Source organism: Oncorhynchus keta, chromosome 21, assembly GCF_023373465.1.
Source record: "Oncorhynchus keta strain PuntledgeMale-10-30-2019 chromosome 21, Oket_V2, whole genome shotgun sequence".
NCBI lineage: Eukaryota > Metazoa > Chordata > Actinopteri > Salmoniformes > Salmonidae > Oncorhynchus > Oncorhynchus keta.
Window position 1 is genome coordinate 3,114,939 of NC_068441.1, and position 23,886 is coordinate 3,138,824.

Below are 23,886 nucleotides of genomic sequence, written 5' to 3' on the forward strand. Positions count from 1 at the left end.
TCTGTCTGTGGCGGGAAAGTCATTTTGAAAGTTCCATGCTTAGGTTCACAATGAAGTCTGAGTTTGAATTATTTGCAAACTGCAACATTTTCATTGCAAATAAGGTAATATGAACACATCTCTCTCTGTACATTCTTCCCCGAAACTTCGATTTTCTTTTATCCACCTTTGTTTTGATATTTTTTGAGAGTGACATACAATAGTGTAGCCTACAGTAGGCTACATAGAACTGTTTTTCCCCACCAATCAATGCACAGAGAAATGGACAAAAATAATAACTGAATAGAGAGACGTTGATTTTATGAGCATAATCAGATCGAAATGATTGTACTAATCAGATGTGTTAAACATGTTGTTTAAATTGTTGTGTAGGCCAATTAATTGTGCTAATATTATATACTAATTATGTTCTGGCTCACCAACTATTAGCTCAGAAAAAAATTGACCCAAGGCCAAACCTACTGTAGTTGACGAACCCCGGTCTAATGCTTCAGAGTGTGAGAATTTCGCAGGAATGGCACCCAAAAGAAAATATGGTTAACAATTGTAATACACAATAATCACCCTTTCAAATCTGTTTCCAGTTTTAACCCCGAAGACCCCATCATCCCAATACCTACATGGCCTATACAGACACATCTTGGCTTATTTGGGAGGGATTACAACACTTTCAAATGTTTTGAGCATCTCAAGTGAGATATTCCTGACTAGAGAATTTGAAGTAGCTAAGTGCTTTTAATGGTTCCATTTAAACGGTCCTCTTTTGTTGACCTAGTCCTGTTAAATCACTTTAGAATGTATAGTGTCCAATCACAGTCCCTGCAAGGCAATCTCACTGCCATTAACAGACATTTTAAGTGTATTAAACCTGCTGTGCCTTAATTTTGTAGGTGCACTCTATAACAATTGCATGTGAATTCTATGGATACAAATGCATTTCTTAAGAGAGAGATTTCTTAGAACATGAATTACTCTCATCTAATTTCGCTGGTTTAATCATTTGTGACCATTAGCTTTCTTGCTTTACTATACTGTATGTTGGTAAGACATAATAGAAAGTAACAAAACAGTAGGCTTGTGCTGCCGATCAGGACATTGGCTTCCTCCGGTCTGGGGAAGAAAAGCTGTTTCATTCACTAATTAGCTGTCCTCCTTTAATTACAACAACATCACAGGCAGTCAACCCCCTAGCGCGAGGTTAATAGCATCCAACAAAGCATTAGAGGCATTTAAAATGGATCCCTGTTCTTGGGCCTGGAACTAACTCTACTCGGCACCCTACAGGCGCCATGAAATTCAGCTGAGAATACTGCTGGCACCCTAAGTAGCAATTCTGTATTTGCTCATACAATTAGTATGTACTGGGTAAAGGCATAATTCAACTTTCTAGTCTGAAACATTTCCCTTTCCCTTGTTTTTTTGGTGAACCCTTTATTGATGCTAACTACTACAGTAGCAGTGAAGTGTTTCAACTATCAACTCTACTTCCTGACTCTACCCACATCCAGCACAGTGCTGTGGGCAACACAGGTTTATTATTGTGTACTTCATTTCAAGGCCACTACTACAACAGAGAAATAGGGCCAAAGCATCTTTTGGTTCGTGCTGGAGCACTTCAGGGACTCTGCCCTCTAAATCGGTCTCTTTGGATACTTTTCAAACAGGACTGGTTGTGGTGTGTGATGGCCAACACCATCGACCTACTGTAGCTACTACACTACAGGCTAGCAAACGGGCAAATAAAGAGAGAGAGAGGGGAGAAAAGAGGAGTAGGTTTTCTTCACTGCACCGTGCAGTAGCTTTTTGCCCGCCCGTATGACATCTTACTTGATCTGAGCATAGATTTAAAGGGTTATCCAAATGCTGAAATGTATTTGTGCGTGTTCATGTGCTGCTGCATACAGATCAAGAACAGTAACATCCACTGACCAGGACCATCGCTAAATTACAGCAATGCGTTGTCTGGGTCACAGATTGCACGTGTCAGGCTTTCAAAGGGTGAAATTAGTGCTGAACTGGTGTCATAACAAATTGTCTCATTGTTTTTTTATAAAGTGTGGTAGGAAAATGTGTGTCAAAAAAAAAAATCATGATTGAAATGAAAAGTTGTTATTTATAGAACTCTAATAACAGTGATTTGATGAAAATCACCGGTAATTGTGTTTCCAGAATGGCCCATAGGGCAGGAGCCCATCTCCTGTTTCTGTAGCGCGTGAGGAATGTACCCAGGACTTTTTAGAGTCTTTGGTATGACTCGACTGGGGATCGAAACCCCAAACCTTCTAATCTCAGGACGGACACTAACGACAAGGCCACTGCACTAACAATGCTACTCATCTTCGAATTCATCTTCCACTCAACATTGGTAAAACATGATGGATCCAGAAAGGACGTGGTGCCAACAGATAGGGAGACACAATACTGAGTCGGGGACTCAGTCCAATGGCTGCCCAGATAGGTTTGGTATGGGTCTGTGGTGGGTGTTAACTTGGCAGAAAGATGGCAATGGGTCAGATTGAGTGTGCCTCTGAGCTTGCTGCCCATGATAATGAACCACCTAGCTGTGGATCCAGCGGGAAATCAGAGCTGTTTTTAGTATCAGGGTTCCCTTCCCGTAGTGTCACAACCACAAAAATAGGACGATAAGTCATCAATCACTGCAACCACTTTATCACACCCAGGAAAACAGCTCTGCCAGTTGCACTGCGTGCTATATCAATATAGGACACATTGAGATATTTTCATGAGCACATTTTAGATATATACCCGAAACTCATAGGATATCTTACAGTCAGCTGTAAATAAACAGTGTAAACAAAGTACTACAAAATGATAGATGAATGAATAAATGAATGGATATGACTGCTCAGGACCCGAAAATCTGCACAGAATGAATGAGCATGTATATGAAAACCCTCTCTTACAGTGTTATTGCCCTTGGCTTCATCCCCCTGCTTGTGTGTTGGTTGCCGATCCCCAAGCCTGACACGCTCATCTTCTCACTGAGTAATCCCCCAGTTGTCTGAAGGAGACCCCCTGTGGTCTAAAGGAGACCCCTGCGGTGAACGGTATGAGCCAGCCATAGCTGGCAGGATGAAATTATTTTTCATTTCCCCTGAGACTTAGAGACTGATTGCTGATCCGCTCTCCCTCTGTCCCCACCCCCTTCCTGCTATGACTTATTTGTCTCTTCTCCATCTTAACTCATCCCTTCTTCCCTCTCTCCTCAGATCCCCCAGGTGAGTTATGCCTCCACGGCACCGGAGCTGAGTGACAACACACGTTACGACTTTTTCTCGCGCGTGGTGCCCCCGGACACCTACCAGGCACAGGCCATGGTGGATATCGTCAAGGCCATGCGCTGGAACTTTGTCTCCACCGTGGCGTCCGAGGGGAACTATGGAGAGAGCGGTGTGGATGCCTTCATACATAAGTCTCGAGAGGACGGTGAGTGGATTCTCTGTGGTTCCGTTCTTTTCATTCATCATTCCTCTTGCCATATGATCTGAAGATGTACCACTCAGGGCCATCTTCTATTGAGTCAACTGACCTATTTCCCTGGGTTTGTCTTCTGTATGTATAAAATCCATATAAATTTCAGATAAAGGATAATACAGTAGTGTTTCTCAAAAACATTTGAATGTGTGTGAATCTAACTTCAGATATGGAATATGTGCTATATACAGTTGAAGTAAGAAGTTAACATACACTTAGGTAACTCGTTTTTCAACCACTCCACAAATTTCTTGTTAACAAACTATAGTTTTGGCAAGTCGGTTAGGACATCTACTTTGTGCATGAAACAAGTAATTTTTCCAACAATTGTTTACAGACAGATTATTTCACTTATAATTCACTGTATCACAATTCCAGTGGGTCAGAAGTTCACATATACTAAGTTGACTGTGCCTTTAAACAGCTTGGAAAATTCCAGAAAATTATGTCATGGCTTTAGAAGCTTCTGATAGATGACACCATTTGGAGTCAATTGGAGGTGTACCTGTGGATGTATTTCAAGGCATACCATCAAACTCAGTGCCTCTTTGCTTGACATCATGGGAAAATCAAAAGAAATCAGCCAAGACCTCAGAAAAATATTGCAGACCTCCACAAGTCCGGTTCATCCTTTGGAGCAATTTCCAAATGCCTGAAGATACCACGTTCATCTGTATAAACAATAGTACACAAGTATAAACACCATTGGACCACGCAGCCATCATACCGGTCAGGAAGTAGACGTGTTCTGTCTCCTAGAGATGAACATACTTTGGTGCGAAAAGTGCAAATCAATCCCAGAACAACAGCAAAGGACCTTGTGAAGATGCTGGAGGAAACAGGTACAAAAGTATCTATAGCCACAGTAAAACGAGTCCGATATTGACATAACCTGAAAGGGCGTCCAGCAAGAAGCCACTGCGCCAGAACCGCCATAAAAAAGCCAGACTACGGTTTCCAACTGCACATGGGGACAAAGATCGTACTTTTTGGAGAAATGTCCTCTGGTCTGATGAAACAAAAATAGAACTGTTTGGCCATAATGACCATCGTTATGTTTGGAGGTAAAAGGAGGAGGCTTGCAAGCGAAGAACACCATCCCAATTGTGAAGCTTGGGGGTGGCAGCATCATGTTGTGAGGGTGCTTTGTTGCAGGAGGGACAGGTGCACTTCACAAAATAGATGGCATCATGAGGGAGGAAAATTACGTGGATATATTGAAGCAACATCTCAAGACATCAGTTAGGAAGTTAAAGCTTGGTCGCAAATGGGTCTTCCACATGGACAATGACTCCAAGCATACTTCCAAAGTTGTGGCAAAATGGCTTAAGGGCAACAAAGTCAAGGTATTGGAGTGGCCATCACAAAGCCCCGACTTCAATCCTATAGAAAATTTGTTGGCAGAACTGAAATAGCGTGTGTGAGCAAGGAGGCCTTCAAACCTGACTCAGTTACACCAGCTCTGTCAGGAGGAATGGGCCACAATTCATCAAATTTATTGTGGGAAGCTTTTGGAAGGCTACCTGAAACGTTTCACCCAAGTTAAACAATTTAAAGGCAATGCTACCAAATACTAATTGAGTGTATGTAAACTTCTGACCCACTGGGAGTGTGATGGAAGAAATTAAAGCTGAAATAAAATATTCTCTCTAATATTATTCTGACATTTCACATTCTTAAAATAAAGTATTGATCCTAACTGGCCTAAGACAGGGAATTTTTACAAGGATTAAATGTCAGGAATTGTGAAACTGAGTTTAAATGTATTTGGCTAAGGTGTATGTAAACTTCCGACTTAAACTTCCAACTTCCGATCTGTATACACAACAGAATGTGGACACCATTTCAAATTTGTGGATTCAGCTATTTTCAGCCACACCTGTTGCGGACAGATGTATAAAATCAAGCACACAGCCATGCAATCTCCATGTACAAAACATTGGCAGTAGAATGGTCTTAATGAAGAGCTCAGTGACATTCAACGTGACACCGTCATAGGATGCCACCTTTCCAACAAGTCAGTTCATCAAATTTCTGCCCAGATAGAGCTGCCCTGGTCAACTGTAAGTGCTGCTATTGTGAAGTGGAAACGTCTAGGAGCAACAACAGCTCAGCCGCGAAGTGGTAGGCCACACAAGCTCACAGAATGGGACCGCCGAGTTCTGAAACGCATAGTGCCTAAAAATCGTCTGTCCTTGGTTGGAACACACACTACCGAGTTCCAGATTGCATCTGGAAGCAACGTCAGCACAGTAACTGTTTGTCAAGAAAATCATGAAAAGAGTTTCAAGGCCAGGCAGCCACACACAAGCCTAAGATCACCATGCGCAATGCCAAGCGTCAGCTGGAGTGGTGCAAAGCTCGCCGCCATTGGACTCTGGAGCAGTGGAAATGCATTCTCTGGAGTTACCATCTGTCAGTCTGACGAACTAATCTGGGTTTGGCGGATGCCAGGAGAATGCTACCTGCAATGCATAGTTCCAATTAAGGGAAATATTAATGCTACAGCATACAATGACATTCTAGATTATTATGTGCTTCCAACTTTGTGGAAACAGTTTGGGGAAGGCCCTTTACTATTTCAGCATGACAAGGCTCCCATGCACAAAGCAAGGTCCATACAGAAATGGTTTGCCGAGATCGGTGTGGAAGAACTTGACTGGCCTGCACAGAGCCCTGACCTCAATCCCATCACACACCTTTGGGATGAATTGGAATGAGCCAGGCCTAATTGCCCAACATCAGTGCCCGACCTCAGTAATGCTCTTGTGGGTGAATGGAAGCAAGTCCCCACATAAATGTTCCAACATCTAGTAGAAAGCCTTCCCAAAAGAGTGGGGGCTGTTATAGCAGCAAAGGGGGTACCAACTCAATATTAATGCCCTTGATTTTGGAATGAGATGTTCGACGATCAGGTGTCCCCATACTTTTGGGCGTGTAGTATATCATAACTTTAATCCTAACTTGAGATATGCATCATGGCTCCTTTTACATTTCGATTCCCTTCTGCATTTAAATTCTCCTTAGGTGATGGAAATAGGAGTGTTTCACTGAATTCAACTTGATGTTTGACATGGTACGTACAGGGCCTTCAGAAAGTATTCATAACCCCTTGACTTATTCCACATTATTTGTTACAGCCTGAATTCAAATAGGATTAATAATAAATAAATAAATAAAAGATCAACCAATCTACACACAATATGCCATAATGATGAAGTGGAAACATGTTTTTAGAAATTGTTGCAAATCTATTGAGAATGAAATACAGAAATATCTTATTACATAAGTATTCACACCCATGAGTCAATACATGTTAGAATCGCTTTTGGCAGCATTTATGGGTAAGTCTTTAAGAGCTTTATATATAGATTATTCTTTAAAAATTGATTCAAGTTCTGTCAAGTTGGTTGCTGGTCTTTGCTAGACCGGCATTCTGCGCAATCCACAATGGCACGAAAGCCAAAACACATAGCACAGGTACTCACAAGCACCAACGGACATAGTAACAATAATGGACCCCCCCACCCTAAATCCAAATTACAGAGTGTTTTGTAAAGGCACGGGGACGAAGACCAAACAAACACGTAATAAAACACAGGGTCGAAACCCAAAAGAAAAGAGCGAAGAGTACCTCGACTAAATAACACAAGCGTACAATGATTAAGCCTTTATGAGCTTTATACACATAGATTGCACATTATTTATTTTTTAAATATATTAAAGTTCTGTTGATCGTTGCTAGACCGCCATTTTCAAGTCTTGCCATATATTTTCAAGTCAAAACTGTAACTAGGGCAATCAGGAACATTCATTATCGTCTTAGTAAACAACTCCAGTGTATATTTGGCCTTGTGTTTTAGGTTATTGTCCTGCTAAAACGTGAATTTGTCTCCCAGTTTATGTTGGAAAGCAGACTGAACCAGGTTTTTCCTCTAGGATTTTGCCTGTGCTTAGCTCTATTCCGTTTTTTTTTTATTCAAAAGAAATCTACACTCCTTGCCGATGAAAAGCATACCATGATGCAACCACCACCATGTTAAAAAATATGAAGAAAGGTGCTTTGTTATGTTGGATTTGCCCCAAACATAACGTTTTGTATTCAGGACATAAAGTTCATTTCTTTGCCACATTTTTAGCAGTTTCACTTTAGTGCCTTATTGCAAACATGATGCATGTTTTAGAATATTTTTTATTCTGCACAGGCTTCCTTGTTTTCACTCTGTCATCTCCTATCACAGCCATTTAATGTCACCATTGGCCTCATGGTGAAATCCCTGAGTGTTTTCCTTTGTCTCTGGCAACTGAGTTAGGTAGGACCGTATCTGTCTAGTAAGTGGGTATATTGATACACCATCCAAAGTGTAATTAATAACTTCACCATGCTCAAAGGGATATTCAATGTCTGCTTTAAAAAAAATGTCCCATCTTCTAATAGGTGCCCTTCTTTCCGAGACATTGGAAAATCTCCTTTGTCTTTTTGGTTGAATCTGTGTTTGAAATGTACTGCTCGACTGAGGGATCTTACAGATAATTGTATATGTGGGGTACAGAGATGACATAGTCATTAAAAAATCATATTAAACACAATTATTGCACACAGACCGAGTCCATACGACTTACCATGTGACTTGTTAAGCAAATTCTTACTCCTGAACTTATTTAGGCTTGCCATAACAAATGGGTTGAATACTTATTGACTCAGCTTTTCATTTTTAATTAAGTTGTACAAATTTCTATAGACATGATTCCACTTTGACATTAAGGTGTATTGTGTGTAGGCCAGTGATACAAAATCTCAATTTCATCCATTTTAAATTCAGGCTGCAACACAACACGTGGACAAAAATCAAGTGGTGTGAATACTTTCTGAAGGCAATGTATATCTTCGGCTACCAGGGGATTTGCTGAATATCAAGTGCACAATAAAACTGTCCAGAGCGATAAATCAGTTGCATCGTAGGAATGTGGCCTCAATATAGAAATTAATACCATAAGTCGGTAATAATTGATGGTCCATTTATGGCCTCAAGTGGGTTTTGAATCATTTGTGACCACAATGAGCTCTAAAGTTGGTTTGTCATGTTTATTAGTAGAACGAGGCTAAAGGGTATTTTGAGAATCCCTTCCTTGTACTCAGAAATTCTGAGCAAGAGCACGACGCTGTCTGTTTCACTACTCTTTATAACTCCATCTTTTTTTGTTCGAGGAGCTTAGTGTGTCAAGTGCCCTGTCTCCTCCATCTTACACAACTGCCTAACAGCAGCTTCCTGTTTTTTCCTCTTCTTTTTATCAATATGTGACTGAAAAAGCACAAAGATGTTGTTTTGGTGTTAAAGTCAATCACATCAGCCTCAGTGTATGATGAACTACTCCACACCTGTAATTCTATTGGTACTAAAAACAGTGCAACTCCCATCAGATCAGTCAGAGTGCTGAAAGATCTGAGAATGGTCCTGTCTCATTGGGGATTTTCAAATGAACCATTTTCCAAATTTTACAAATGTTTGTTTCAAACTTATTTTTAGAGGGCAAAAATACATCTGTTTTGAGTATCTGTTGTCAAGTCAGTCAGTGGCTTGACAACTCCGTCAGTAGCTAGGTTTCCATCCAATTAGGACAGATTTTCATGTGAATATAAAAATCAACATAAAAACTATTATGCGCATTTGCCCCACCAGAGATGTGTTTCCATCAAATCAAATCAAATCAAATGTTATTTGTCACATACACATGGTTAGCAGATGTTAATGCGAGTGTAGCGAAATGCTTGTGCTTCTAGTTCCGACAATGCAGTGATAACCAACAAGTAATCTAACTAACAATTCCAAAACTACTGTCTTATACACAGTGTAAGGGGATAAGGAATATGTACATAAGGATATATGAATGAGTGATGGTACAGAGCAGCATACAGTAGATGGTATCGAGTACAGTATATACATATGAGATGAGTATGTAGACAAAGTAAACAAAGTGGCATAGTTAAAGTGGCTAGTGATACATGTATTACATAAGGATGCAGTCGATGATGTAGAGTACAGTATATACGTATGCATATGAGATGAATAATGTAGGGTAAGTAACATTATATAAGGTAGCAAATTGACTTGGTGCAGATACAATTCTGTGCACGATGACATAGTACACATAAAAATATGTTTTGTGGTTAAATTCCCAAGTACCGAATAAAAAAATACAAGTTAAATGGGTTTCGATCGCATACTGATGGTATTCTCACCAAACAATTGTGTGTAATATACGGTAGCGAGTGTGCCCACTCCAGTATTCGCATGTGCACTCTAGCCAACAGCGAGAAGATACTGTATCTATGCGCTGTTGGCTAAAGAGTACATGTAGCATACATGAGGTTATTTGTATTTGTCAAACGGTAGTCAAGCATCGATTATCATGTCATCAGAATAAGACCCTCAATTTCTATTGGAATGGAGCATATAGCTCATCACCTTGCACATTCACCACCTTGTGAAGTTCATCGTAGTTTATTTCATCTGTAGCCTAAAAAAACGTTATGCTTTCCCGAAGAGTCATAGTGTTAGGACCACACAATATGCCATCGTGTGACTCCAAGTTTACTTTGATATGATGGTTATGATATTAATATTTGCATATAAAAGTGTGTCTGCTGACATTTCTCACATAATTAATTTTACCGAACACAAAAAGCTCCCACCTTGTGTACCATGTTTTGTTTTGTTGATATTTGGAAGGTTTACCAGGCCTGTCATTTCATTTGTCTTTATACGACATGTACTTTGCTCACATAAAAAGGTTGGCTGGAAACCTGGTTACTGATTTGAGTACATTTTTTTTGTCAATATTCCAAAAATATATTTTAATTACTATTCTGTATGGATGCTTAAACAATTGAGGTATTTGCGGGGCTAGACCTAAGGGATAATGTTTGCTTTATAAACGTTGGATTATGTTTTAAATCTAGAAAAACATGCCAACTTCCTAACGAAATTAGCCCTGGAGCATTTACTAGTGCTATAAAACAATACAAAAAGAAGTTTGGAGATTATTCAAATATATAATCTAATCTTAGAATTTAACACTCAATGCCATTAAACACAATAATTATGAAAATCAAATGCCTGTTATGGTAAAATAGCATGAGATTAGCTATAATACTGAAAGGTTATTCTCTGCTCTATGAAAAAATAATACATATTATTGTTAGGGGGGTGACGCTTGATCTAAATTTGCACCTAAACCCACTTTACATTTGGTCATAGTTCTTCCCTCACAGTCATCAAGGAATTCAGATTTAGTGGTGTGCTTATTGACAAACATTGTAATGGAATTACACAATCTGTCATTATACAATGGGTGGGTTTAATCCTGGATGCTGATTTGATTAAAACCGCATAATAATAATAATAATATATGCCATTTAGCAGACGCTTTTATCCAAAGCGACTTAGTCATGTGTGCATACATTCTACGTATGGGTGGTCCCGGGAATCGAACCCACTACCCTGGCGTTACAAGCGCCATGCTCTACCAACTGTGCTACAGAAGGACCACGCATTCCAGCCGGTGTCTATTCCACAAGTTACCACCAGCTAAAGCTATGACGTTTAAATGCCTATTTATCTGTTCCATCTCACTGTGCAATCCACTGTCTCATCAGCCCAACCAGACAATTTATAAACTTGATCACCACTATAAAAAGCAGCTAGACATTATCTCACATTTCTTTTAGAGTAACATTTGTTTTTCAACAGAGGAGATTTGTATAAACCTTGCTGTCTGTCTCTCCAACATTTGTAACATTGTTTCAATATTGAAATTCGATCTCAACCTGTCCCATAGTTATGAACGTGTCGGGACGAGACAGACAGGCAGACAGCTTTTCTTAGCCAGTCTAAATCATAAATCAGCTGGCATACTTTTTATGGATATATTCAAAGAAATGTCAATAGTAAACAGGTATAACAAAACGAAATGCAGCTATTTTGCAGTCTTTTCAGCTTCAGTTTGAAGTGATTATGTTAGCTGTGTTGTTGGCTAGCTCCTCTGAACAACAGTGCCCTGACGAGAGAGTACATTTTCCATGTCAGGCAAAATCGCACATCATTAGATCATTGTTATGGATGTATCCAAATAAATGTCACTAGAAAACAGCTTAAATAAATGCAAATGCAGCTACTTTGCTGTTATTCTGGCTGCACTGTTTGATGTAATATAATAATAATAATATATGGCATTTAGCTGACGCTTTTATCCAAAGCGACTTACAGTCATGTGTGCATACATTCTACGTGTGGGTGGTCCCGGGAATCGAACCCACTACCCTGGCGTTACAAGCGCCATGCTCTACCAACTGAGCCACAGTGACTGTAAGTTAGCCGTAGTTGGCTAGCTAGCAAGCAAGGGATAAGAAAACTGCCAGCCAGCATGGCAATGGATAATTTAGAAGTAATGATCATGTCCATAGATACAGAACAATCGGCTTGGGTAGCAACCCTAGATTTGTGACGGGACCAGATCTCGTGGAAGAATGAAATAGTATGAATAAATTCATCAAAATATATATTTTTTTAATGAAAATCTGTAAATCATTATTTTAATATGTTGGTAACCCGTTGTATTAATTTGATTATTCCCTCGAAGCCAGTGTTTGGAGGATATATTTGCAATATATCCTACAAACACCAGCTTCTCTGGCATTATCACTGAAATGGTCTCTTACCAACTCCATTGACAAACTCCCTAAAACCCAAAACATAACGCTCTCTCTTTAGGCTTTTTTCCCAGGCATGTGGGTGTGTTTCTGCATTTAGGTAGGCGGTAACAAAACTGGCAACATTGCACACGGCTGCCTGTTTACAAATGCTACCTGTCAGTCTGTCTAACGTTCATTTAGCAATATGTCACTAGTGCATAGCGACAACACGTATCGAGGTACGACATTTTATATTGACCTTTCAACTGCTACAAGCTCTGTAAATTCTACAAGCTGCATTGTTTCCTGACCATCCATTCCTCACCATCCAACATCTGGATATCTCTGTATGACATTGCAGTGAATTAGAAACTGCGGGAGTTAGAATCCATAAACTAGGTTTAATTTGTGGAGAGGGAACAAGGGAGCAGGAAATCAGTAAAATATCAATTGGTGTGTCCTAACACATTAGGCATTTCAGTACACCACAACCAGGTGCTTAACCAACAGCAGATGTGATTATAAGAGTAAGGTAAAATTATGCCAAAAGGTATATTATGTTATTATATTATCATATTTAGGTAATAATAAATCATAATACATTACTTATGCATGTACACCCTGCTTTTCTAAAACCCAAAGTAGAGGTTTTACAATATTGCAGCAATAAGGTAATGGGTTTTACGTACTGTAGGTTCATCATGTTCCTGTGATGCTGGCATAAATGATTTGGGAGACAGGTGCAGGAATGCGTAATAGAGGCTAATATTTAGCCCAAATTACGGAGTGCCATGTAAAGGCACGGGGACGAAGACCAAATCAAATCAAATTTATTTATTTAGCCCTTCGTACATCAGCTGATATCTCAAAGTGCTGTACAGAAACCCAGCCTAAAACCCCAAACAGCAAACAATGCAGGTGTAAAAGCACGGTGGCTAGGAAAAACTCCCTAGAAAGGCCAAAACCTAGGAAGAAACCTAGAGAGGAACCGGGCTATGTGGGGTGGCCAGTCCTCTTCTGGCTGTGCCGGGTAGAGATTATAACAGAACATGACCAAGATGTTCAAATGTTCATAAATGACCAGCATGGTCGAATAATAATAAGGCAGAACAGTTGAAACTGGAGCAGCAGCACAGTCAGGTGGACTGGGGACAGCAAGGAGCCATCATGTCAGGTAGTCCTGGGGCACGGTCCTAGGGCTCAGGTCCTCCGAGAGAGAGAAAGAAAGAGAGAATTAGAGAGAGCATATGTGGGGTGGCCAGTCCTCTTCTGGCTGTGCCGGGTGGAGATTATAACAGAACGTGGCCAAGATGTTCAAATGTTCATAAATGACCAGCATGGTTGAATAATAGTAAGGCAGAACAGTTGAAACTGGAGCAGGAGCATGGCCAGGTGGACTGGGGACAGCAAGGAGTCCTCATGTCAGGTAGTCCTGGGACATGGTCCTAGGGCCCAGGCCAGTTGAAACTGGAGCAGCAGCATGGCCAGGTGGACTGGGGACAGCAAGGAGTCATCATGTCAGGTAGTCCTGGGGCATGGTCCTAGGGCTCAGGTCCTCCGAGAGAGAGAAAGAAAGAGAGAAGGAGAGAATTAGAGAACGCACACTTAGATTCACACAGGACACCGAATAGGACAGGAGAAGTACTCCAGATATAACAAACTGACCCTAGCCCCCCGACACATAAACTACTGCAGCATAAATACTGGAGGCTGAGACAGGAGGGGTCAGGAGACACTGTGGCCCCATCCGAGGACCAAACAAACACGTAACAAAACACAGGGTAGAAAACAAAAGAGCGAGGAGTACCTCGAATAAATAACACAAGCGCACAATGATTAACACACGGGACGAGACCCATAATCATCTGCGTAATACACAATGGCAATAAGCCAAAACACACAGCACAGGTACTCACACGCACCAACGGACATAGTAACATTAATAGACAGCCCAATGGAAACCAACGGGCACACTTATACAAGTACTAATCAGTGGGAATAGGGGACAGGTGTGCGTAATGAAAGTTCACCCCCCCACCCCCCTGATGCACTGTACCAGCAGCGCAACGACACTGGCCTCGAGGACGATCACAGGAACGCAGTGCGGGTCGATCAGGACCTGATGTAGCTGCCGAAGTTGCGTCGTTGTTGGACCTGCCAGTTGTAGCTGCTGAAGTTGCGTCATTGGACAGGCCTGTTGTGGCGACGTCGGACGACCCAGTTGCAGCTGCCGAAGTTGTCGATGGACAGGCCTTTCCCACTGTCTCCCTTAAGTCCATTATTCTGTCACGCTGACAAAAAGGATTCGGGAGACAGGTGCAGGAATGCGTAATAGTTTCTAAAAATAAGCCTAAGTAATGGCGTGCTGTGTAAAGGCACGGGGACGAAGGCCAAACAAACACGTAACAAAACACAGGGTAGAAACCCAAAACAAAAGAGCGAGGAGTACCTTGAAGAAATATCACAAGCGCACAATCATTAACACACGGGACGAGACCCATAATCATCTGCGCAATCCACAATGGTACAGGTACTCACACGCACAATAATGGACAGCAATGGAAACCAACTGGCACACTTATACAAGTACTAATCAGTGGGAATAGAGGACAGGTGTGCGTAATGAAAGTTCCGGAGGTATCCGTGACAATTCCAGATGATTTTACAGTAACAATACATTTCACTATGACTAGCTGTCACACTAGAATGGTACCATTTTCAAATCAAATCCAATTTTATTTGTCACATACACGTGTTTAGCAGATGTTATTGCGGGTGTAGGGAAATGATGTGCCACAGAATGCTGCAGCAGCATGCAGGGTGTGCCGCTGCATGACAGCCACATGGCTGGGCTGCATCGTCACCTTGTACGGCAACTGCACCATCTTCAACCGCATGGCTCTTCAGAGGGAAGATCATTAAGCCACCTGGGCCACTGACTTTTCATTCTGCTACTGACGGTACAAGTGCATTAGATCTGTAACCAAGTGGTTTGGAAACAGCTTCTATCACCAGGCCATCAGACTGTTGAACAGCCATCACTAGTCGTCTCCCTGCCCGGTGCTCTGTCCTGCAACCTAGAGACTTTTTGCACACATACTCCCACACACTCACATAAAACACACATACATGCTCACACACACACACACACACACACCTCATACACACACACATTCCTGCACTCGCATTTACACGCACACCATGTGTAACCACACAAACACACTTACATACGCAAACATTCACACAGCCAATGCTGCTATCCCATGTTTATAAGGACATTTAACATGGGACACTTTCTATTTCTTGAACAAAAATATAAATGCAACATGTAAGGTGTTGGTCCCATGTTTCATGAGCTGAAATAAAATAACCTTGACATTTTCCATACGCACAAAAACATTTTCTCTCAAATTTGGTGCACAAATTTGTTACATCCCTGTTAGTGATAATTTCTCCTTTGCCAAGAGAATCCATCCACATGACAGGTGTGGAATATCAATAAGCTGATTAAACAGCATGATCATTACACAGGTGCACCTTGGGCTGGGGACAATAAAAGGCCACTCTATAATGTGCTCTTTTGTCACACAACACAATGCCACAGATGTTTCAATTTTTGATGGAGCATGCAATTCGACATGATGACTGCAGGAATGTCCACCAGAGCGTTTGTCAGAGAATATCATGTTCATTTCTCTACCATAAGCCGCCTCTAACCTCATTTTAGATCATTTGGCAGTACGTCCAAACGGCCTCACAACCGCAGACCATGTGTAACCACGCCAGCCCAGGACATCCACATCCAGCATCTTCACCTGCGGGATCATCTGAGACCAGTCACCCGGACAGCTGATGAAACCAAGTAGTATTTATGTCTTTAATATAGCCCTTTTGTGGGGGAAAACAAATTCTGATTGGCTGGGACTGGCTCCCCAGTGGGTGGTCCTATGCCCACGCATCTCCCAGTCCCTGCCACTGAAGAAAAACAAAAACACAGCATGATGCTGCCACCACCATGCTTCACTGTAGGGATTGTGCCAGGTTTCCTCCAGATGTGACGCTTGGCATTCAGGCCAAAGAGTTCAATCTTGGTTTCATGAGACCAAAGAATCTTGTTTCTCATGGTCTGAGTCCTTTAGGTGCCGAATGGAAAACTCCAAGCGGGCTGTCATGTTTATTTTACTGAGGATTGGCTTCCGTCTGGCCACTCTACCATAAAGGCCTGTTGGTGGAGTTCTGCAAAGATGGTTGTCCTTCTGTTCTCCCGTCTCCACATAGGAACTCTGGAGCTCTGTCAGAGTGACCAACGGGTTTTCGGTCACCTCCGTGACTAATGCCCTTCTCCCCCGATTGCTCAGTTTGATCGGGCAGCCAGCTCTAGGTAGATTCTTGGTGGTTCCAAACTTCTTACATCTAAGATGGAGGACACCATTTTCTTGGGGACCTTCAATGCTGCAGAAATGTTTTGGTACCCTTCACCAGATTTGTGCCTCGACACAATTCTGTCTCGGAGCTCTACGAACAATTCCTTCAACCGCATGCCTTGTTTTTTAAAAATCTGACATGCACTGTCAACTGCGGGACCTTACACGGGTGTGTGCCTTTCCAAACCATGTTCAATCAATTAAATTTACCACAGGTGGACTCTAATCAAGTTGCAGAAACATCACAACTACCTTATATACTTGTGTTTAAGGTAGTTGTTGTGAAATTGTTAGATTACTTGTTAGATATTACTGCACAGTCGGAACTAGAAGCACAAGCATTTCACTACACTCGCATTAACATCTGCTAACCATGTGTATGTGACCAATAAAATGTGATTTGATTTGATGATCAATTGAACCCGGATGCACCTGAGCTCAATTTTGGTATTTCTGTTTTTTTTTTTTGTAATAAATGTGCAAAAATGTTTGAAAACCTGTTGGTTCTTTGTCATTATGGGGTTTTGTGTGTAGATTGATGAGGATTCTATTTTATTTGATCCATTTTAGAATAAGGCTGTAACGTAACAAAGTCAAGGGGTCTGAATACTTTCCTAATGCAGTGTATCTACTACTGTATATTGCGTTTTTATTACACTGTTTATACACAACGCATATTTATATACTGGATTCTTGACATAGCTCGCTCTGATGTAGTGTTAATTGGGTTGTTAATTGGATTCATTCTGACATTTCTTGATTTCTTGTTAGCGATTATTTCTGTACTTGTTTGACATTTTACTGCAATGTTAGGTGCTACAGAAGTAACACAAGTATCTTGCTGCACCCGCAATAACATCTGCTTAACTGAGTACATGTGCACTTTGAGATATCAGCTGATGTACGAAGGGCTATATAAATAAATTTGATTTGATTTGATTTGATTAATAGCCATCATATGCTGATGGGGTAAAAGTTGTAGTAGGACAGGAGCAATGCTAAGAGTTATCGCTGGGGTTTGGTGCAGGGATATGGATGACAATCTGTTACTTTAGTTGCTGATTCATGTGTAGTTGGGACTTTAAGCAGACATCTCTGTTCAGATACAGTACATTATAACATAATGATCTCATATTTTAGATACCGCTCACTCTGAACAACGTCTCGTTCTTTTCAATTAAATATTAACCTTTACAACGGTTAGCCAGAGGTTATTCTAATACACTTCCCAGAGAGTGAGCAGAACAAGCTAATCATCTGAGTCAGCTACCACAGCAGCCACCTGCTTGGACCAAAACTACTTTTACCCCTGAAGGAAGACAGAAAATTACTTTGGAGCTGAATACATTCTAAAGATAGCAGATGAGAAGTAAGTACGCATGGCAGGTAGGTAATTGTTGTCGATGTGGCCTGGGTGTACCCCCAGTAAACATTCTGGTGAAGGATTTTTAGTGTCCCTCAGCCTCCCCTTCTTTGTCAAAGGCCAGTCTGGGTGAGCAGCTGCTGGTTACCCACACACATTGACCCTGGACTTGACTTCACATACTGGGAAAGGGGGTGGGCGTAGGAGGAAAGAGATTGAGGGACATCAAACATTCAGATATCAATACATATTATCAGTTCAGGATTTAAGGATTCATACCCAGTTTGGATTCCTTTGATAAACCTCACGTTGCAATTTAGATGATATTTGAGAATTTATGACATGAGCTAATGTAATTCCGTTTTCACCGTCTGAGCTGAATCTGTGTGAAATGGTTTCTGGGAAACTGAAAGACATAGTTGGGTAATAACGTAAGTCTGGAAGTAATAGCAAATAGCAATAGAAAGTGTAGTATAGATACTGGTAAACAACTTCATGAGCCCTCCACTGTGGGACCTGCAAAATGTGTGTTTGCATGTGCCTGGGGGGCAGTGAGCGTTGCTTTTGAGAAAGGGTTCTTAAATAAATGTATAAAATACTGGCAAGTTGGAACACAGGCAGGGCACAGCAGTGGTAGTAAAGTGTAGGCTATTAGGGCCAAACCTCTGGAGAGTCATCTTTGACTGCAGACATGACACCCCTCTTTGGTGCAGAGATCTTGATTACTGTTGAACCATGCCTTAAGATATATAATCGATCAAGTTAATGAAACACAATGTCAATAAAGGCCCTAACGAGATTCGAGCTAGCCAATAGGCTGTCTGACATCAACATGAGAAACTCTCCTAACATAGTCACTGTCTACGTGTTTGCAGAATCACTCATGTTGCGCACAGGGCTGTTTCAGAACATGTTCAGACTCTAAATGGGAATAAGCAACTGAAGCTATGAAATAAGCAACTGAAGCTATGATGGAGGTCATTATATGATAGAGGTCAGGCTTCTCTAAGGCACAGTGAATGACTGTGTCTTGACAGATTATATGCAAGTAGAGACAAGCCAAGTACAGAAAGTGCCAAAAGTATCGGGACAGTGACATATATTGGCTCTGTACTCCAACACGTTGGATTTTAAATGATACAATGACTGAGGTTAAAGTGCAGACTGTCAGCTTTAATTTGAGCGTATTTTCATCCATATCGGGTGAACCGTTTAGAAGTTGCCATTTTAGGGTACCAAAAACATTGGGACAAATTCACTTATATGTATAGTCAAATTTGTATATGTGTAGTCAAATGTTTATTATTTGGTCCCTTATTTCTGGCGTCAAGCGTGTGACTCTACAAACTTGTTCGATGTATTTGCTGTTTGTTTTGGTTGTGTTTCAGATTATTTTGTGCCCAAATTAACAGTAAACAATTATATTTGTGCATCTTAACTTTTTCACTCATTATTCACAATTCAATCAGGATTATCTGTACAACAAAAGTGACTCTATAATTACAAAATACATTATTTACCATTCATTTCTACTTGGCACAAAATAATCTGAAACCGAAACAAAACAACAAATGTATCCAACAAGGGTACCCAAGGAGGCAGTACAAATTGACCACACAAACGACACTGTGAATTGCTATAGATAGGGTAATCATTAGCCAGGGCCGTGCATATACCTTTCAGATATATGGTTAGCTGGCTAGTGGCTTGTGTGGATATTTTAGTATATGGTGGCTAGCAAGAGTATAAACTACCTTTGTTCCTGCCGCCGAATGAGGAAAGGATGGAGTTGGCTTGGAACGAGGGTCGTTGATGCAGGTGCTCCTCTATGTCTTTCCGCCTCTCTCTGCTGCACGTCTCAGCCAACCAGGCTGAATATTGATGATGTCAATCAAGTGTTAATCAGATGTTATGCTGCTGTGACAGTACTGTAGATATTTAAACTATGTAGCTAGCTACACACAATCGCCGAAAACCTGGGTGTGTGAGCTCTGTACAGGGCAAACCAAAAGGCGTAACTTGACGACGTCATGACAATTTGCGTGCAATGGGTTCAGAACAACAACAAAAGTTTAAACCCAAAATGTATAATACCAACACCCAAAAGGGCATTTGGCGATTAGGAGGGCAAAAGGACATGCACTTGGAACAGTTTGCCTCCTATTTGTGCACATGCCTGGCGTCAGTTAACCTAATATATGACTAGAATTGTTGGCTGGCTGTGGAAGAGATCCACAGTAAGTGGGCCCCCAATCACTCGGCTGCTTCGTCATGTGCCCAGGAATGCAGTTTCGATTCGACTTGTGGGTATTAAATTGCAATTACCAACAGGAGAGACAATCAATTTCGAGGGGAAGAAAAAGCCAAAGAGCAGAAAATGAAACATATTAGTGTTGAAAATTCAGCGACAATTGAACAATCCAAACATGGAATGGTGATACGACTCTGAACGTCCCGACAACTGGGACAATGATAATGTAAACAAGACTTGGAGTAGCATGTGTGTGCATTTGTACAATATGCATGTGTAACGGATGTGAAACGGCTAGCTTAGTTAGCGTTGTGCGCTAAATAGCGTTTCAATCGGTTACGTCACTTGCTCTGAGACCTTGAAGTAGTAGTTCCCCTTGCTCTGCAAGGGCCGTGGCTTTGTGGAGCGATGGGTAACGATGCTTCGAGGGTGACTGTTGTCGTTGTGTGCAGAAGGTCCCTGGTTCGCGCCCGGGTATGGGCGAGGGGACGGACGTAAAGTTGTACTGTTACATTGGTGCCGTGACCCGGATTACTGGTTGCTGCGGAAAAAGGAGGAAGGTCAAAAGGGGGTGAGTGTAACGGATGTGAAACGGCTAGCTTAGTTAGCGGTGTGCGCTAAATAGCGTTTCAATCGGTTACGTCACTTGCTCTGAGACCTTGAAGTAGTAGATCCCCTTGCTCTGCAAGGGCCGTGGCTTTTGTGGAGCGATGGGTAACGATGCTTCGAGGGTGACTGTTGTCGATGTGTGCAGAAGGTCCCTGGTTCGCGCCCGGGTATGGGCGAGGGGACGGACGTAAAGTTGTACTGTTACACATGCATGGATACGCGTGTGTGTGTGCTGGTTTTATATTGAAAAAATCCAGGTACACTTGTGTGGGTGGCTTGTAGGCAGAAGTTTTTTTAAATTTTAAATCTCTCCATTGCAATAAAAATGTATTAAGGAAAGGAAAGGGTTTTGTGAAACAGAATCAGAAGATTATGGAAATTGACCAGCTCATGCAACTAATCTGGATTTACAATTCCACTGTTACCAACTCATCATTAGAACACATTGATAGTGCTTTTGTAAAGGGGATCTGATATAGAGCTTACACTAATCATGTTTGAATGTCTTTATATTGTTAATTAAGTAGGACAGTTCTGATATTATTATACTGAACAAAAATTTTAACTCAACATACAACATTTTCAAAGATTTTACTTACTTTTATTTTACTTTTACTTTCAAAGATTTTAGTTACAGTTCATCTAAGGAAAAATCATTACATTTAAGTAAATTCATTAGGCCCTGATCTATGGATTTCACTGGGGAATACAGATATGCATCACAGATACCTTAAAAAAAATAGGGGGGTAGATAAAAAAAACAGTCAATATCTGGTGTGACTGCCATTTGCCTCATGCAGTGCGACATCTCCTTTGCATAGAGTAGATCGGGCTGTTGATTGTGGCCTATGGAATGTTGTCCCACTCCTCTGCAATGGCTTCGCAAAGTTGCTGGTAATTGGCAGGAACAGGAACACACTGTCGTACACGGCGATCCAGAGCATACCAAGCATGCTCAATGGGTAACATGTCTGGTGATTATACAGGCCATGGAATAACTGGGACATTTGCAGCTTCCAGGAATTATGTACAGATCCTTGTAACATGGGGCTGTGCATTATCATGCTGAAGCACGAGGTGATGGCGGCAGATAAATGGCACAAGAATGGCCCTAAGGATCTCATCACGGTATCACTGTGCATTCAAATTGCCGTTGATAAGATGCAATTGTGTTTGTTGTCCGTAGCTTATGCTTCCCATACCATAACCCCACCGCCACCATGGGGCACTTAGTTAACAACGCTGACATCAGCAAATCGCTCACCCACACCACATCATACATGGTCTGCCATCTGCCCGGTACAGTTGAAACCGGGATTCATCCATAAAAGAGCACACTTTTCCAGTGTGCCAGTGGCCATCAAAAGGTAAGCATTTGCCCATCTGAAGTCAGTTGCGAAGCCAAACTGCAGTCAGGTGAAGACCCTGGTGAGGGCGATGAGCACGCAGATGAGCTTCCCTGAGAGGGTTTCTGACAGTTTATGCAAAAATTATTCAGTTGTGCAAACCCAGTTTCATCAGCTGTCCGAGTGGCTGGACTCTTGACTATCCCACAGTTGAAATAGCCGGTAGTGGAGGTCCTAGGCTGGTGTGGTTACACGTGGCCTGCGGTTCTGAGGCCGGTTGGACATACTGCCAAATTCTGTAAAATGACGTTGAAGGCGGCTTATGGTAGAGAAATAAATGTAAACATTTGTGCACAGAATTTGAGAGAAATACAATTTGTGTACGTATGGTACATTTCTGGGATGTTTTATTTAAGCTATGAAACATGGGAGCAACACTCTATAACAACATACACTCTTCTGGGAAGGATTTCCACTAGATGTTGGAACATTGCTGTGGGGATTCGCTTCCATTTAGCCACAAGAGCATTAGTGAGGTTGGGTCACTGATGTTGGGTGTTTAGGCCTGGCTCACAAACAGCATTCCAATTTGTCCCAAATGTGTTTGAAGGAGTTGAGGTCAGGGCTCTGTACAGGCCAGTCAAGTTCTTCCATACAGATCTCGACAAACCATTTCTGTATGGACCTCACTTTGTGCACAGTGGCATTGTCATGCTGAAACAGGAAAGGACCTTCCCCAAACTCTTTCCATAAAGTTGGAAGCATCTAGAATGTCATTGTATGCTATAGCGTTAAGATTTCCCTTCACTGGAACTAAGGGGCTTAGCCCGAACCATGAAAAACAGCCCCAGACCATTATTCCCCATCCATCAAACTTTACAGTTGGCAACAATGGCGATTTTAGCATGTACATCTTGGTAATGAAAACACCAAAAAATGTTACATGATGCATGCCAGCAAAGCCACAACACAATACTAAACAATACATTAATTACACTATAACGGTGGCAAACGGTGCACACAAACTGTTAGGGCCTACATATGTAGTTGTAGGTTGCCAAGGCAGCAGCTACTCTTCCTGGGGTCCAGCAACATCGGAGGCGAAGTGATATCCTTGGGCAGGTGTTTGAAATCAAATCTCCTCTCCTTCCTTTGTTCCCATAAGTCGCCCATCGATCCAAATGGTCAAGGAGAGTCAAGATCCGTCAGTAGTTCCCGGGCTGCAATCTCATCCTTTACTTCCTCCGATACTCCGTGCAGGAACATGTCGAACAGTGCTTCCGGGTTCCAGGCACTCTCAGCTGCCAACGTGCAGAAATCCACTGCATAGTCTGCCACACTGAGGGAGTTCCTCAGGCTGCCTAACAGACAACACGCGGAATTGCTCCAGCAATGTGTTCTACGCTCAGTCATGTTGTTCGGTCAAGGTCTGGAACCCTTCCAAGAGACCAGAAAGCAACTCCTCGTACCTTCAGATGGTGGCTCCTTGGGAGGAGATGGCATTGCGGAGCTGGTTAGATGGTTCCAGCGTGGGAATGAAAGCAGTGTAAACAGACGGTTACTTGGAGAGAATAACCGGGTGGTCATGCTTGAATTGACTGTCTTAGATTACAAATACAGCTACTCAACCATACCATTGATTGTTAAGAGGTTAATCTGTCTTCTTCAACCTCGTGTTGCATTTTTGGGTCACGACTAGTCGTGGA

General features: G+C 41.7%; 1 protein-coding gene across 1 annotated transcript in view; it reads left to right on the plus strand.

Annotated features, from left to right (window-relative positions):
* LOC118399947 (metabotropic glutamate receptor 4-like) overlaps positions 1–23,886 on the plus strand; it is a 236,878-nt gene that overhangs the window by 89,997 nt on the left and 122,995 nt on the right. The window contains exon 2 of the mRNA XM_035796185.2: positions 3,231–3,447. Within this exon, the coding sequence (XP_035652078.1) occupies positions 3,231–3,447 (217 nt within the window). The remainder of the gene's footprint in view (positions 1–3,230; positions 3,448–23,886) is intronic.